This window comes from Lissotriton vulgaris, chromosome 10 (genome assembly GCF_964263255.1).
Source record: "Lissotriton vulgaris chromosome 10, aLisVul1.2, whole genome shotgun sequence".
NCBI classification, from domain to species: Eukaryota; Metazoa; Chordata; class Amphibia; order Caudata; family Salamandridae; genus Lissotriton; species Lissotriton vulgaris.
In genome coordinates this window covers 483,448,901-483,465,962 of record NC_141698.1, presented here as the reverse complement: position 1 = coordinate 483,465,962, position 17,062 = coordinate 483,448,901, and the positions used below count along the sequence as shown (strand labels likewise).

The following is a 17,062-nucleotide window of genomic DNA, read 5'->3' as shown; positions in this document are numbered from 1 at the left end:
ACTCGTCACCTTCCTCGTCCGCATCGGCTGCAGCGGAATGCGTCGGCGAGTGTCCTAGGGTTTGCGGGGACACAGGTTCCACCAAAGCCGGAGAGTCCTCGGAGTCCCTTTTGTTTTTGAGAGGAATCTTAAAGGGTTCCAACGTCGGCTCCGTCGTGATCTTCCGTTTGAGGAGCGACAACTTTCCGGTGTTGGCGTCGATTATTACCGCACGACGTTCCTCTTCCGCAAGCGGCTGGAGACGCAGCTTCGACACCGCCAAGGCAGCCTTCGGCGTTAACACCTCCCTCGAGGGTCCGCCCTGTTTCGGTGCGAAGGCCTTCGGCGCCGACTTGGGCGGCAGGGTGAAACGGATAGGCGTTTGCTCCCTCGCAGGCTTAGGCGTCGGCTTAGGCGCACTGGTGTCCTGTGTGGGAACCACGCTGGCCTTTCGAATCCGCTGCAAGGATTCCGCTACCTTCTTTGTCCAGGCCGGAGAGGGCTGGGCCGGTTCGAGCGACCCCTCATCTTCGAGAGCCTGTGCGCCGGCAGGCACCGTCTTCGGGGCCGACGCCCCCTGCCTATGCGCGTCGTCGCCCTGACGCTTCTTCGAAGCAGTCTTCGGGTCCGCGACCCCTTTCGGCGCCGACGCAGCCGCGTCGGAGGACTTCGCCTTCGGCGCTGACCCCGAGGGCTTCGGGTCGGCCATTTTGGCGTGGCTCTTCAAGTCGGCCATTTTGGTTTTCTTGGAAGTTGACACCTCCAGAACCTTCTTCACCTGCGCCACTTTCGGTTTCGCATCCGAGGATGCGTGACCAGTTGGCTTCACTTTCGTTTTCTTCGACGTAAGTGATGGTTCATAAGTGTCCGGGACCGGGCCCGGAGGCGGGGACGTAGGACTCATAGTTAGATCTTGGGTAAGGCCCGAAGGCGATCCCTCGACCTGGGCCGTATGAAGGGGAACAACCCCTGAGTCAGGTTGGGGATGCTCTTCCTCCGAGCTATCTCCCATAGTGGTAAAAGTTTGTTCGTCGTCCCCTACCTCGTCGGTGACTTCGTCAAAGTTCTCCTCACCCGCGTCGTAGGCCTCTCCCTCGGATGCGGGATTAGAGTCCGAACCTTGCACGTCATCTTCTCCCTCGACATATTCTTGGAAAATGTAGTCAGGCGGGGGCGCCGTGGCCGATAACCTAGCCTGGAGCCTATTGGCCCGACGAATCTTTAAAGTCTTCTTGCTCCTGAATTTCGAACACGCCATGCAGGTGTCCTCGCGGTGATCCGGCGACAAGCAGGTATTGCACACCGGGTGCACGTCGAGGTGCGAGTATTTAGAGTGACACAACGGGCACTTCTTAAACGGAGTTCGCTCCATAGCAAGAGTGTAGTACAGGCCCGACCGCGCCGAAAGCACGTGGAAGGGCAGCAAGAGATCGGAGCTGAGAGTCAGAAAGAAACCCGTACGCAACTATACCGACGCCCAGCCTAAAGACCTTTTGGTCTCGAGTAGAAGTTGAACAACTATCGGTTCCGACAGAGGGAACCGAAACACATCCGAACCCAATGGCGGAAAAAAACAATCTGGGGATGGAGGCGATGCCCATGCGCACTGTAGTCCAGGGGAGGAGCCACCTATCTCGTGATACTTCGAAGACTCTTCCAGGACAACAATGTGCAATCATCCGGACCCAACACTAGGTGGCGATCTATGCACAGATATGAATTCAGCAGCCCACATGCCTCGAACCTGGAGACACACAACAGTATGTACTAGCTGGCGTGAGCAAAACTAGCAGTGAGCAGCGAAGGGAGAGCAGGATCGCGCTGTTACCCAATAGACTTGCTATCACTGATAAACTGCTTGAACACCTAATGGCGGCCTGGCGCAAGGAGCATAGCGTACAGTGGAATTATAATTGGAATACACTGGGAGCCCTATATTAAGAACTGAAGCGACAAGAGGGAGCACACTTAACATTGTTAACTGAGATTGGATATCTTCATAGAAACAACCGTTGGTTGGGTAAGTCACAGATATTGGAGAGGTTGCTCTGCCTGCAAGCACCTTGTGCCCAGAGAGGGCGGACTGGACATTGAGGTACTACTTGGCTGCGACTTCCTTAAGGTGATTGTAGTGACTGCAGTGGTGTGCTGTAAGCCCCGTTACAGCAACATGTGGTGATGGCAGTTGCGAGGTGCGGCTGACTTGCATTACGCGGTGCGAGACGGAGGTTGTAATTGCTGTTGAAGCTGGAGATCTTTCCTAAAAGGTCTAGTAGAAAAGGTAGGGGGACTGAACCCTGCAAGATGGGAAGGACGGACGCGCACCAACCGCGCCTAACGTTTGAAGCCAAAAAAAGCGGGCGTCCACCAGCTACGGATTCTGAACAGAGTGTAGGGGAATCCTCCGCTGAGATGGCTGCTTAAATGACCAGCGACATGTGCACCATCCTCTCTGAGATGCGCCAAGGGTTCGCGACAATGGCGGACAAGATGGATACCATCACGACACGTATGGATGCTATTCCTCATAAGCTGGACACGACACGCGATTGAAAGAAGCGGAGCAAAGGATATCGGACACAGAAGATGTCACTACGCAGCTGAAAACCGCAGTATCCCAGATGGACAAATTGATGAAAATTATAAATGCAAAAAATGAGGACATTGAAGCCCGCACCCGAAGAAATAATATTCTAATTTTAGGTGTGCCGGAGAGCACAAACATGGGCAGGTTGGAGGGCTGTGTTGAGAAGATGCTGGAAGTGGTGCTCGGCAAGGAAGCGCTCTCCCAACAATTCTTTGTGGAGCGGGCACACAGATCCCTTGGGCCTAGACCCCCGCCTGGTAGCACACCTAGGCCCATCATAGCCAGTCTTCTTAATTATAGGGATAGGGATGTGGTACTAAGAGTGTCCAGGGAGAAACGTCAATGTAGTGACCTTTACCATATACCGTGACTTTACCCCACTTGTGCAGGAAGAGAGACGAAAATGTAATGCTGTAAAACAAAAATTGAGACAAGCGCAAGTGGAATATGCCCTGTTATACCCGGTGCGCTTGCGAATCACATTCCAAGGTACACAAACGATCTATACTAAACCGCAACAAGTGGAAGACTTCCTACGGAACCTTAAAAGGCGGAAGGAAGCGGCTGCGGAGCAAGGCGACACCTGTGAAGCCCATCTTTCGGATGTTGAATGACGTACCTCCGGAAATACAAACTGTTGGAATGATGGACTGGGATGGTTCACATGTAACTCTGGGAGGATTGATGCTGTATCTTTACGTATTGTACTATACCTGGTGTGAATAATTAACTGAATTATAGATGAGCATGAAACAGTTGAAGAGACGAGCCGGACACCCTCGCTGCCTAAAGGGAGACGGCATGGATGCCGACGGTCTCCTGACTTGGGGCGAGGTACACGTGAGCCACCTGGAGGTTCTCCCCCAATGGGAGTGCCCCTACTAAGATGTGTTTCTTTGTTGTTGGGGGGGGGGGGGTGGGAATGGGGGTTACTGGCATGTTTGGGATGCTTCAGTGGGTGGGTGGAGGAAGAGGGGTTGAAATGTTGACGTCAATTTCGGTTGCTATGCAGTGAAGGCATTGAATGTATGGAATCGATACGTGATGTTTCACACCAAGAGGCTGGATTATCGATATGGGGGAGGCAGATAGCATGGCGGGGCAGGGTAATGAATCAGATCTGAAGATTTTGTCTTGGAATGTAAGGGGTTTAAATGATGCACGGAAATGTAGACAAGTACTGGCGTATTTGAACAGACAGCAAACTCAGATAGCAATGCTGCAGGAGTCACACATACATCCAAAGTCACATAACACATTTGCCACTGGGTGGGCATCGGTTCGGGTATTCTCATCTTACTCTTCATATGCAAGCGGGACTGCCATCTTAATTAGGCAACATGTTCCCTTTGCGATGGTAAGTTCAATATTACATCCTCAGGGACGTTATGTTGTTGTATGGGGGAGGCCTGGTAGAGACAGTGACACTTGCAAACTGCTACGCTCCCAATGTAGATACCCCTGATTTTTTTGCCACTTTATGGGGGAAAATAGTAATTATAGGGTCAATGCATGTCATATGGGGGGAGATTTTAATGTTACCTTGCCCCCTGCATTGGATAGGGCGGAGGGTACAATGCAATATCATAATAAATCGCGGGAACTGTTGGCTGGTATGATGGCGGATGGGAACTTGGTGGATGGATGGCGGCGAATACACCCGAGTGGGAAGGAAGGGACACATTTTACCTCACACTGGGTCGTAGGCAAGACTAGACTAATGCTTACTGTCTAGGGGATTGGGCCTGGGTCTTAGGAAGGCTGTACATCTCCCTCGTACATATTCCGACCATTGTCCAGTTAGTATCGCGATCAGCATGCCTGGGTATGATAGGCTGAGACCTATGTGGAGGATGCAACTGAAAGCCTTTCTTGACTTCGTATTCAGGACTGAATTGGAGGAGGAAATAAAGGATTTCTTCACAAGGAATAAGTGATCTGTGGACAGTATAGAAAGAGGATTTTAAAGTCACCATATGTGGATACTGCGTATCCAAGAGTTTTGGGGTTCTGAGGGATATCCAACGTACATTACAGACTCTGGAACGGGATATGAAGTGTCTGGAAGACCGAATGGTGGAGGGGAAGTCGAGGATGGTGCATAGGGCGTTCAGGGACAAACTATCTACATATGAAGAAGAAGCTGCGACGGAAGTCAATTTTAGAGGGCGACACTGGGTGGCGCGCAGGTATGGAGAGGGGGAGCGTCCGGGGAGAGCTTTAGCGGAGATCACCCAATGCCCTAGATTCAACAATGTTGTCTTGGAGATAGAAACACAGGAGGGCAACCTACGACACGATACAGAAGGCATATTAGACACCTTCAAGGCACACTACACAGCATTGTACTCTACACAAAGAACAGACGAAGTGGAACTAGATGCCTTCTTAGGTGATGTGGCACTCTGTTGATTGAGTGATGTCCATAGACAGTTCCTAAGTGCTCCATTGGAAACTGACGAGATCCGGGAGGCCATTATGTCACTAAAGAATGGGAAGGCACCGGGACTGGATGGTCTGCCTGCCGAAGTTTATATGTGTTATGTTGATATTATGGCGCCAGTCCTGCGAGAAATATTTGAGGTATCTTTGGAAGTTGGGGTCCTGCCACCCTCGATGCAGGAGGTGGTTATCACCTCTCTGTTAAAACCCTATAAACCTCCCAGGAAGCCTGACTCATACAGATCCTTGTTGCTAATTAACTGTGACAGCAAAATATTGGCAAAGGTACTGGCTACCCGATTAACATTACTAATGGATAAGATAGTTCTCCCTGATCAATCGGGATTTGTTCGGGCAGGGCCACCACTCATAATTTGCGCACTTTGTTTTGCTTGATACAAACGGTGGTACCGGAATTCCCGGTTGCAGCAGTTTTTTTAGATGCCTCTAAGGCATTCGACTCTGTAGAATGGAGCTATTTGTTTAAAGTGTTACAGCGAATGGGATTCCCGCCGCTATTCGTGTACTGGATCAAATTGTTACATTGTCAACCATCTGCCAAGGTATTAATCAATGGACATATGTCCTCGGCTATAGATACATCGAGGGCCACGCATCAGGGCTGCCCGCACTCACCATTGCTTTTTGCAATAACGATTGAACCATTGGCGTCCAAACTACGTCAGATTCATAGTGACAGAGCATTTCAGTGTTATCATAGACAAATTTTAATTTCACTCTACGCTGATGACATCACGTTATATGTTAGGGAACCTGAGCAAAATATTAATCCCCTCTTGAGGGAATTTTTGGTGTTTGGACAGCTCTCAGGGGTTAACATTAATTGGGGAAAATCACAGTTTTTCCCGCTTACGCCTGCTGTCTCTAAATTCTCCTTAGACTTTCCTCTAGAATGGTGTGAAGCCGATTTTAGATACTTGGGAATACAGATATCCAGAGATAGGGAGGAAACGCTCAGATTGAATTATGGCATAGCAATAACAAAACTGGCGACTAAGATCACCCAGTGGATATCTTTACCACCGTTGATGACAGGTAGAGCATCTGTTGTGAAGATGGTGGTACTCCCCCAATTTTTATATTTATTTCTCAATATTCCATATTACCCTGGTGCCTTGAATTGATACAATTGGTGTGGATTGGCAGACAGCCTCGACTAAAATGGGCAGTCCTTACACAGCCATATGATAAAGGGGGCTTTGATATCCCTGATTTTGAGATTTATAATCTTAGTGCACAAGCTCTCTACGCTTATCATTGGAAGGCGCCTACGCCATTCATGCCTCAGATAGCCGTTGAAGATTGGGTGGCTCGGCCTATCCCCCTTTGTGGTATCATCCATGGGCCTCTCAATGCTATGGAGACGCCATACACAACAGTTACTTGCACGATAGACGCCTGGAGGCGTATAGCACGCATTCTGGGAATAAACCTTTTATATTCGCCATGACTTCCGCTTACTTACCACCCAAAAATGGTTCTCTTACAGGAAACGGGATTCTGCGCTATGTGTAAGCGGTTGCATATTCATACATGGGGCGATTTGTTTCGTGATGGAAGGTTTCGAACAATGGAACAGCTATTCCAGGATACTCACCCCACACCATTGGAGATTTTTTTATATGTCCGTTTACGACAGGGAATGCGGATGTTACTCCCGGAATTTCCATGTGAGCCGGTAACCTTTGATCCCTTGCATCTCATTCTTAGCTCCCCTGAAGGGAAACACCTAGTATCGGTACTGTACTGCACAATACAGGCAGGAAGGGTAGATGTACACAGCTCAGCTCGTATCCATTGGACGGAAGACTTGGACCAAGAGATATCGGATGATCAATGGAAGTATTGTTGTAGTATTACCGAAAATGTGTCCTCTAGCTGTAGATATAATGTCATACACTACAAATTCCTGCAGCGTGTGTATTACACTCAGGCCAAAAAATATTGTTTTCACCTCTCGGATAATGACAGATGCGACAGGTGTCAGAGAATTGGGGCAGGTTTCATACATCTTGCGTGGGAATGTCCGGCTATTTATGAGTATTGGACGCGGGTACATGAGGCATTGGAACAAATGTTGGGCATTACACTAGAAATGGATCCCTTGATGATGCTATTGGGATATACAGCACATATACCCAAACAGAATAGAACATTTTTAGATATTGCTCTACTATTAGCAAAGCGTAGAATAGCTTGCTGATGGGGACGAGGGAGAGCTCTGAAATTTAAAGAATGGATACGTGATAGTGTATTGTCAGGAACAGGCTTCTGTATATGTGGAGCTGTTACCGATATCCTCTCGGCGGAAAGATATCTGGGGACCTTTGCAGAATTATTTGCTATCTATGAGGGGGTGAATATGCTGAACCTGCAATGCAAAGGGAAGTGAGGACTGAGTGCCTAAATGCATAGTTTTTGATCTCATAGACAACACCCACAAATGTGACAGGACTCCTGTAGCTGAGCAATACAGATATGTCTTATTTGCTGTTTTACTCCTGTGTTATGCATTAGAGTGGGGTAGAGACGCAAACTGCTAATGGGTTTAATGTTTTGATATATGTTATTACCTTATGCTCCCAATGACCATTCTTCTGCGATACCCTCTTATTTGATGCAATGTTGGTCCGGAGATGGTGATTAATTGGACTCAACTGTTGACGATGACATTATTACCTGCAGTTGAATACCTCTGAATCCAGTAATTATGTTCTTTAATACCTCTACATCACGATGTAGGAATCTGTACTATTGTTATTGTTTGCACAATGATATAAAACTTTTCAAAAACAAAATAATTTAAAAAAGAACCTACCGATCTGTAAACTTCACACCTTTTACCACCCACCGGGAAATAATCTCCCTTTCAATGAGCACTTAATGGATATCATCTCTAGCAATGTCGACTCTGCAGTATCACAAATCTTCCTAGGAGACTTCAACCTGCATTGGTCCAAACACAATGACCCAGCGGTATCCTGCCTCAAATCATTTCTAAATGATCATGATTTATGAAAGCACTGTGACCAACCAACCCACACAAAAGGGGAAATCCTTGACCTCATCATCTCCAAGGAACAGACCGTCTCTTTAGAATCCATAACCCTTCGTGACTGGTCGGACCATCACAGCATCCTTTTTTATATTAACAGGGAGGTGATATTGAGGAAGGCTCAACCGCTTAAATCAAAGATTCTGAAACAAGATCTCAGACCAATAAACCACGGCAAACTAGCTGCCCAATGTAAATCCGTCCTTTCCTCCAAAGCTGACTTGGTTGAGGTTCAATCTCTCTCGGACCACTACAATTCGAGCATTGCCAAGATCATGGACAACATTGCTCACTCCAGCTTAAAAATACCTCGTCAAAAATTTCCAAACCGTGGTACAATGAAAACTTACATATCGAACCTCGCAAACTTAGAGCAGCTGAACGATCCTGGCATTCCAATCCTTCCTCGGATCAACTAAAACTTCTGAGAGATGTCAGAGGCCTCTACAATAAACAGATCAAGAAAGCTAAGGTTGACTACTTCAGATTAAAACTAGACCAAGCGGCAAATCGCTTCAAGAAACTCTTTGAACTGGTCAAACAGCAATCTGTTACTGTTCCAAGCCTCTCTGATTCGAATGGCAACCCAACCTCTTGCGAGGAATTTGACGCTTTCTTCACGGAGAAATCACGACTCATCTCCATTGACCTCGCCTCTAAAAAGGCCCTATTGCGCCCCTCTTTAGCTGCCTCGCCCTCCGATTTCCCTGAAAAGAGTATCCCGGCCGTCTTTGACGCTAAGAACAATGCTTCATGGGGCTCCCTTTCCCCTTTTAGTGAAAAAGACATTGAAAAAATTCTCCAGACTATCAACCCGTCTAACCACTTCGGTGACCCGCTGCCTCCGGCCCTCTTCAGAGAGATCAAGAGCGCTCTCATCCCCACCTGGACCAGGATTGTAAACGCCTCCTTAGCTCAAGGCTCGATCCCAGACTGCCTAAAAGCACCCCAGGTTTCACCTATTTTAAAAGAAATCAATGCTGACAAATCGGCTCTCAATAACTTTCGTCCTATCTCCAACATCCCCACCCTAGCGAAATTTCTTGAAATATGTGTCCAATCCCAGCTCTGTGCTCACATTGAGAATTACCAACTCCTAGACCATCATCAATCCGGTTTCCGGAGGGGTCCCAGCACTGAATCGGCCCTCATACACATTTTTGATGACATCCTGAAAATGCTTGACAAAAACGAATCCTGCCTCTTGATCCTCCTTGACCTTTCCTCTGCATTTGATACGGTCAATCATGACATTCTCCTATCCATCCTACAAAACAGAATGGGTTTCTCGGATCGGGTGCTCCACTGGTTTTCATCCTTTCTTCTTCACAGATCTCAAAAATTCAAGACAAACCACTCTCTCTCTCAGCCCTCCCCAGTACTTATGGTGGTCCCCCAAGGATCCGCCCTTTCTCCTATCCTCTTTAACCTTTTCTTGGAACCTCTTGCTAACTTATTTAACTCTATGAACATTCTCTTCCACATGTATGCCGACGACACAACTCTATTTGAAAATGTAATCCCCGGATAACATCATCTCACTAAATTCTATCCTCACGTTGACTCAAAATTGGTTAACTGAGAACCATCTCCTGCTCAACGCTTCCAAAATGGAGTTCTTGCTCATCTCCCCGCCGTACCACATCCCCAAGATCGATCTCTGGATGCCTCACCTCACGGCTCCTAACTACACACCGATCATCATAGACTCAGCCAAATTGCTCGGAGTCACAGTGGACAAGCACCTGAGTATGAAGACTCATATCAGCAATGTGTGTAAGGGAGCGAACCACTTGATGAGCATACTCAGAAACATCAAACCCTTCCTGCCACAAAAGGATTTCAAGCAGGTGGTACAAGCGCTTGTCTTACCAAGGTTAGACTATGGCAGTGCAACTCTCTGTGGCCTTCCTAAATACGCCTTGGCTCCACTTAGGGCCTCACTGAACTCTGCAGCAAGACTGATTACAGGCTCCAAACTAAATGAGCACATATCCTCAGTCCTTAAATCTCTCAACTGGCTACCCTTTGAAGCACGAATCCAGCTAAAGATTGCAATCCTTACGCACAAAGCCCTTCACTACAATACTCACACGTATCTGGCGCAAAAACTTGAATTATCCTGTGGGGTGAGGGCATCTAGAAGCGCCTCTACTCTCTTCCTGAAATCGATCATCCTTAGCAAAAAGAGAACTTGTCACCGAGCCTTCTCTGGTGCTGCTCCTAAAATATGGAACTCTCTTCCTCCGGATGTTCGCAGACTCTCCTCAACGACTGCTTTTAAACTGGGAGCTAAAAGATGCCTAATGAGCAAATTCTTACCATAAGGGGTGGAGGCACTCATAAGGCAGTTGTCTCTTGGTTTCTATCTCCATGGCACAACTAACTGTCACGGATCGTCTCTTCTGCATAATATTATACCCTGTATGTGTACCATTGTTTACTGTTTAGCATTTTTTTCCACAATTGCTGTGTACATTTAATTTTGTCCCCTCTTCCAACTTATTGTAAAGTGCTCTGATATCCTTCGGGATCTTGTTTGCGCTATATAAAACTTTATAAATAAATAAATAAATATATGCACGTTGCGTAACAAAGGGAGTCAATCAAAGACAGAGTTATTTGCAATGTAGATTTTGCATTATGTAATATATCTTCTGATCATATAAGCTTCCAGATGATGTGGCGTTTAATTTAACCTGGAACCAAAACAATAAAAAAGAAAAAAAACATGCACATGGGATTATAGTGAAGACATGACACAAGACTTTCCACACACCAACAACATTCACAGCTGCAAGGTGCCTATTGTGTGATACCGTCAGCTAATCTTAGCTTTTTACCCAACTGTGCTTTACTGCTGGGCTTTAGGGCCCATAGTTACAATATTAGTAGAAGTACTTCAATTCCCAAAATACAATGTAATGTATGGTGAAATACAACATTTTCAAAGTTTCACAAGATACTATGCTGTAGGCAGGTTTTCCCACCACTGCAATGTTATAATATTCAATAAGGAGTAGGTGGATGACCCTCTAACTTTGTCCAGGAATTTATTTATTATAATAGTCTTGTAAACCAGACAGAGACATGGCAAAGTGAGTAAATGAGGTAACAAGATATGAGAGAGGGTAATGAAACGTGAATGAGTGAGAGTGCATTACACTGACTTTCTATGCTTAACCCCTTGTGTGCTTCGGACGGCCCCCGGACGTCAGATGTCATGGTGGGCGGGTGCTGATGACGGCCAGGGGCCGTCCGAATCCCGCCCACTCAATAAAACCCCAGCACAGAACGAAAATTCGCGCAGTGCGGAAGGGGTTAAACCAGTCAAACATAAATTCACTGGACATAATGCCAAAGAGAAGTCACTAGATACCTTGCATTACTTCCCCTTTAAATTAAAAAGGTGCTTTAGAACAATCAATGCAAAAAAACACATGTTTTGTAAACACTGGAAAACACACAGTTTTTGTCTAATTTGCAGGTTAGGCAGCAGAATAAACACTGATTTTTCAAGGTTTGGAAAACACTGAGAAAAGACCACTGAAATTCACACAAAAATAAACTCTGAAAACAGGACAGTCTTTATTGCGGTCTGGAAGTGAGATTTTAGAGATTCTAAAGCTTCCCCAAATCTTGTTCCTTCGCAACATAAATAAAGTGATCAGGGTTTATGCCAGTGTTGAGATAGAATGCCAAACCACCAGTAAAAATTAAAAATGTAGTTAGTTTGATCTTTTTGTGTCATTAGCTTAAGTTTATCTGTCAGTCCTAGAACACAAAAGAGTAAAAACAAAAAAAAAATCATATACAGATATATAAATAAAATATAAGTGTCACAGATGAAACCACAATTAAAAAGGAGACCAGGTGCTAGGGAAGACTTACACGACCAAAGATATTCTTGTGTCTGGTACAAACTATTCCAAAAACAAAACACAAAAATGCAAAAATAGAGCTGTGGCACAAACCTGGAAGCAGGACAAAAAAAGTGAGGCAGAAGATGGCAAATGGGGGTAATTTATTCTAGGCACTTATGGGAGGTAGAGGAGTTCCATTATATTTGGAGTAAGTATTTTAAGATGTTAAAAAGATCAAAGAGGCACAGTTTACATCATTTTGTTCTAAAACTTAGAGGGAGCAGAGATAATGTGAGGTATGCAGCCTATAGAAAAGAGGCGAATAGAGGAATAACCTTAAAATAAGGTCAGCTGCTGAAGAAATGAAAATGTTTGAAAGACTAATTCACTGTGCCTTATGTCAATGAATCGGATGAACAAGTGAGACCCACCGGCCTTGCAGCTGCATGCTGCATAAAGGTAGCCATGCCTCCGCAGCAACCTGCACTCGCCGTATGGGCCACAGTCATCTGGGCATGGATCCAGGGCCGCTGAAACCATCACTTTGGTTTTCACCTTCTGGCAAGTGCTAAATCAGAAAAGGAGAACATTGTAGTAAATGTTAGCATTTAGAAGCAGCAGCATGTGACACAATGTGTACCACACCTATCCTACAATTAAACAATGGCAGTACTAGTAAGTATTTTTGTCTAATTAACACATATGCAATGGCAGCACTTAAGACACTGCAGGCAGCCTATAATTATACCGTGTCAGCAAGTGACCTTTTGCACAAATTGTTTTTCCAAAGGATAACAATAGGCAAAGCCTGTTGCATTTAATTAAAATTCAGCAAATTTCACAGGGATACAGAGTTTTGAAGTTTTTCAATATACTAGTCAAGTCAAGTCAAGGTTATGTTTATTAAGACCATAGTCTTTAAACAAGAGCAAGAAACAGTATCACAAGTTTAAAATATTCACCTAAAAACCATAAAACAATATACTAGACATATTTCAGTGCTACAAGGTAGATCAAAATATTTTGAAAGCAGAATCCAAGTACCAGGAATCCAGTGAGCAACACCTCCTTTACTGTGGACACTGCATCCAAATTCCACATTATTTAGAGGCAACTCAAAAATGTACAATATCTTTCTACGCATTCTTTTTTCGGAAATCAAATCCAATACAGTTCCCTTCACAGATTTCGCACTTATATCTTTTTACATCAAATATGCGGAATTCCTCGATTTCTTCACTGAAAAATATCCACAGTTATAAATAAAAACATTTAGTATATGCACCAACACATACCTTTCTCAAAATACAGGGAATAGGTAGCAGGCCTAGCCATCATTTCAAAACTAAGGTCTACCCTCATCAGCAAACTCGGACAGGTTACCATCAAGATCATCAAAGTAAGAACATGATCAAACAAAGTTCGATCTACTTGAATCCAATTAATTTAGTGTGGCCTGAATGGTTTCCTCACTCAAAACACATTCCCAGGCTACCTAAACAATAGTAAAATCCCCTGATAATGCCAACCTGGAAAAAAAGATCTGCTCTTCAACTTTCGCCCATCTTTTAATCTAGTGTGGCTAAGGAAAATCATAACAGGAACTTGTGGTGGCAGACTATTAAACCGGATTTCAACTTGGGTTTAGCGTTGAAGGAGCCATTCCAAAGATCCTGGATGATGTACATGAAATCTGGGATAGATGAGGCTTGTGTCTACGCTCCATCAAGAATTATCGGCAGACTTTGGCAAAGGTGACCATGGCGGGCTTATTGGGAACCCCATGCAGCACATGTGATTTACAAATATGGTGTTGAACTAGTTTTCCTAATTTCTCACTAACTGGCATCTAGAGGTGACAATTAGGAACTTTATCTATCTTTACATTCAAAAGACCCTCACAACTTAGTCAAATTAGTTATTCAGTGGTTGGGATATTCTTCAGGGTTCTGATAGACCAATGCCTTAGAGAAGAAGAGAAAATGATTTAACTGTACACTTTCACTGCACAAACCAACATCTGGTTTCACGCAAGTTAAAACCTGACCTCCTCTTTACCCCCAAGACATAAAAATGTATCTGGATAACAAACCTCATGAGTCTAAGATCCACAGTCAGATTACTCACATTCTAACAAACTCTTTGTCTTTATCATAAGGGTTCTACTAAATAAGGGATGGGGGAATCTTGACTTTGTGGGGTAACAGAAGGCCATGGTAAGACCCTAACCTGTACTCTTACACCTATATATTTCAAAGACTCTAACAGCATTCCCATCAACAGATGACTACCACTCTCACATGTACATTGATACAGCATAGTTGGGGTGTTAACGTCTGACCGATTCCAGCTTTTCCCGGTATTCTCTCTGCCTGTCAAGCAAGGTACTTCTTAAAATTGATGAGTTTTAGAATGGGTTGGCTACACAGGGGTTCACAGACTATGATTATGACTTAAAAGGGGTGTGTAAAAGGGGAGTGAAACCAACAGAAAATATTAATGAATAACAACTAGGCGAGATTTAAAGGCGTACTGCTCACTGGAGAGTTCTAAGATGCCAGTGCTAAAAAGAGACAGAGTAACGAATATGCTACTTACCAGTATGCATCTGTTCTTGGCATGTAGGGCTGCTGACATTCATATCTGTGCGTAGATCGCCACCTAGTGTTGGGTCCGGATGAACGCACATTGTTGTCCTGGAAAAGTCTTCGAAGTATCACGAGATAGGTGGCTCCTCCCCTGGACTACAGTGCGCATGGGCATCGACTCCATCCCCAGATTGTTTTTTGCCATTGTGGCAAAGATGGAGTGTAACACTGTGAGTGATGACAATGCTAAGAGTATTTGTGAGTGCTGCAGCCGCTACAGGCGCCGGGGAGGCATGTGGGCTGCTGAATTCATATCTGTGCATAGAATACATAGCAGTCCCTCCATTAGCGGCGGCCGCCTGTGCCAGCTGCAGCAGTTTGAAAAAGTGTTTTTAGAACAGCCTGCCCTACAGCTGCCTGCTGTTTGGAGTGCACATCTACACAGTAGTGTTTCGTAAATGTGTGTGTGGTAGACCATGTGGCTGCTCTACATATGTCTTCTAAAGGAATATTTCCAAGGAAAGCCATGGAGGCCCCCAACTTCTGGGTGGAGTGGGCCCGTGGGGGGACGGTTAGAGTGTGCTTGGCCTTTTGATAGCAAATCTGAATGCACTTAACGATCCACCTGGCTATACCTGCTTTGGAAATGAGGTTGCCTTTGTGTTGTGGCGAAAAGGCAACAAATAGTTGTTTTGTTTTCCGAAAATCTTTGGTCCTATCAATGTAGTACATTAAGGCTCTCTTGACGTCTAGTGTGTGGAGCATTCTCTCGCCACTGACTCAGGATTTTGGAAGAACACAGGCAGTTCTAGAATCTGATTGATATGGAACTGTGAAACCACCTTAGGAAGAAACTTAGGGTTAGTGCAAAGCACCACCCTGTTGGAGTGAATCTGTATGAATGGCTCTTGGATAGTTAGTGCCTGGAGTTCACTAACGCGTCGCAGCGATGTAATCGCTATCAGGAAAGCCACTTTCCATGTTAGGAACTGAATCTCGCATCAATGTAGAGGCTCAAAAGGTGGACCCATCAGTCTGGTGAGGACCACATTTAGGTTTCATTCGGGAGCCGGTGGGGTCCGGGGAGGAATGACTCATTTGAGTCCTTCCAGAAAGGCTTTGATGGCAGGCACTCTGAAAAGTGAGAGATGCTGCCTGTTTTGGAGAGAAGCTGCTATTGCGGATACATGTATACGAATGGAAGCATAGGCCAGATTGCATTTGTATAGATGTAACAGATAACAAATTATGTTTTGAGTAGATGCGTCTAGCGGGTTGATGTTGTGGTCTGCGCAATAAATGACAAACCGCTTCCATTTTGCCGCATAGCATGCTCTGGTGGTGGGCTTTCTTGCCTCTCTTATGATATCCATACAGTCGGGAGGCAAGATGAGGTAGCCAAATTCTAAGACCTCAGGAGCCAGATCGCCATGTTGAGCTGTTGCGGATCTGGATGCTGAATGTCGCCATGGTTCTGCGTCAAAAGCCTGGGTGTGAGGTGCAGCCTTTGATGCGGTACCACGGATAGTTCCAGAAACGTGGTGTACCATGGTTGGCGTGCCCACATCGGAGCAACCAGTATGAGTGTCATAGAGTGTTGCTTCAGCTTGCGTGCCACCAGCGGTATTAGAGGTGCTGGGGGAAAAGCGTACGCAAATATGCCTGACCAGTTCATCCATATCGCATTGCCCTGCTACTGTGGGTGTGGAAACCTGGCGGCAAAGCTTTGGCATTTGGCGTTTTCCTTTGTGGCGAACAGGTCTATCTCTGGATGACCGCACTGCTGGAAGTACGGGTGGAGTACTGATGGATGTATCTCCCACTCGTGCATCTGGTGGCTGTACCTGCTGAGCAGGTCCGCCATCTGATTGTCCTTGCCTGGGAGGTGTTCCGCCATGAGGCAGATGTTCCTCTGAATGGCCCACTTCCACATGCTCTGAGCCAGATGAGACAGCTGTGGAAAGTGTGTACCTCCCTGCTTCTGAATGTAGTACATGGCAGTCATGTTGTGCGTCCGGATCAACACAACCTTGTTGCACAGATGTACTTTGAATGCTTTCATCGCCATGAAGATAGCCATCAGTTCTAGAAGGTAGATGTGCATCTTCTTTTGCTGCGTTGTCAATAGTCCCTGCACTGTGTAGTGGAGTACATGAGCTCCCCATCCCTGGAGAGATGCGTCTGTTGTCAGAATGATCTGTGGCACAGGCTCCTGGAACGGTCGGCCCCTGCAAAGGTTTTGTGGATTCCACCAATGCAGAGAGTTGTATGCATGACCGGTCACCAACACTAGGTCTTTCAACTGTCCTGGAGCCTGATTCCACTGACATGCCAAGCACTCCTGAAGCGGACGCATATGTAGTCTCGCGTGCGGGACTATGAAGATGCAGGAGGCCATCATGCCTATCAACCGCATGAACACTCGTGCTGGAAGCGAGTGCTGCGGTCTGAATTTTTGTATCAGCGATTGAATGCTGCTGATCCTCACTGAATTCGGCTGTGCTTTGGCTGCCAGAGTATCTATTGT

At 45.8% G+C, this 17,062-nt stretch overlaps 1 protein-coding gene across 1 annotated transcript in view; it reads right to left on the bottom strand.

Annotated features, from left to right (window-relative positions):
* PGAP6 (post-GPI attachment to proteins 6) overlaps positions 1-17,062 on the bottom strand; it is a 654,474-nt gene that overhangs the window by 252,680 nt on the left and 384,732 nt on the right. The window contains exon 9 of the mRNA XM_086941336.1: positions 12,379-12,515. Within this exon, the coding sequence (XP_086797462.1) occupies positions 12,379-12,515 (137 nt within the window). The remainder of the gene's footprint in view (positions 1-12,378; positions 12,516-17,062) is intronic.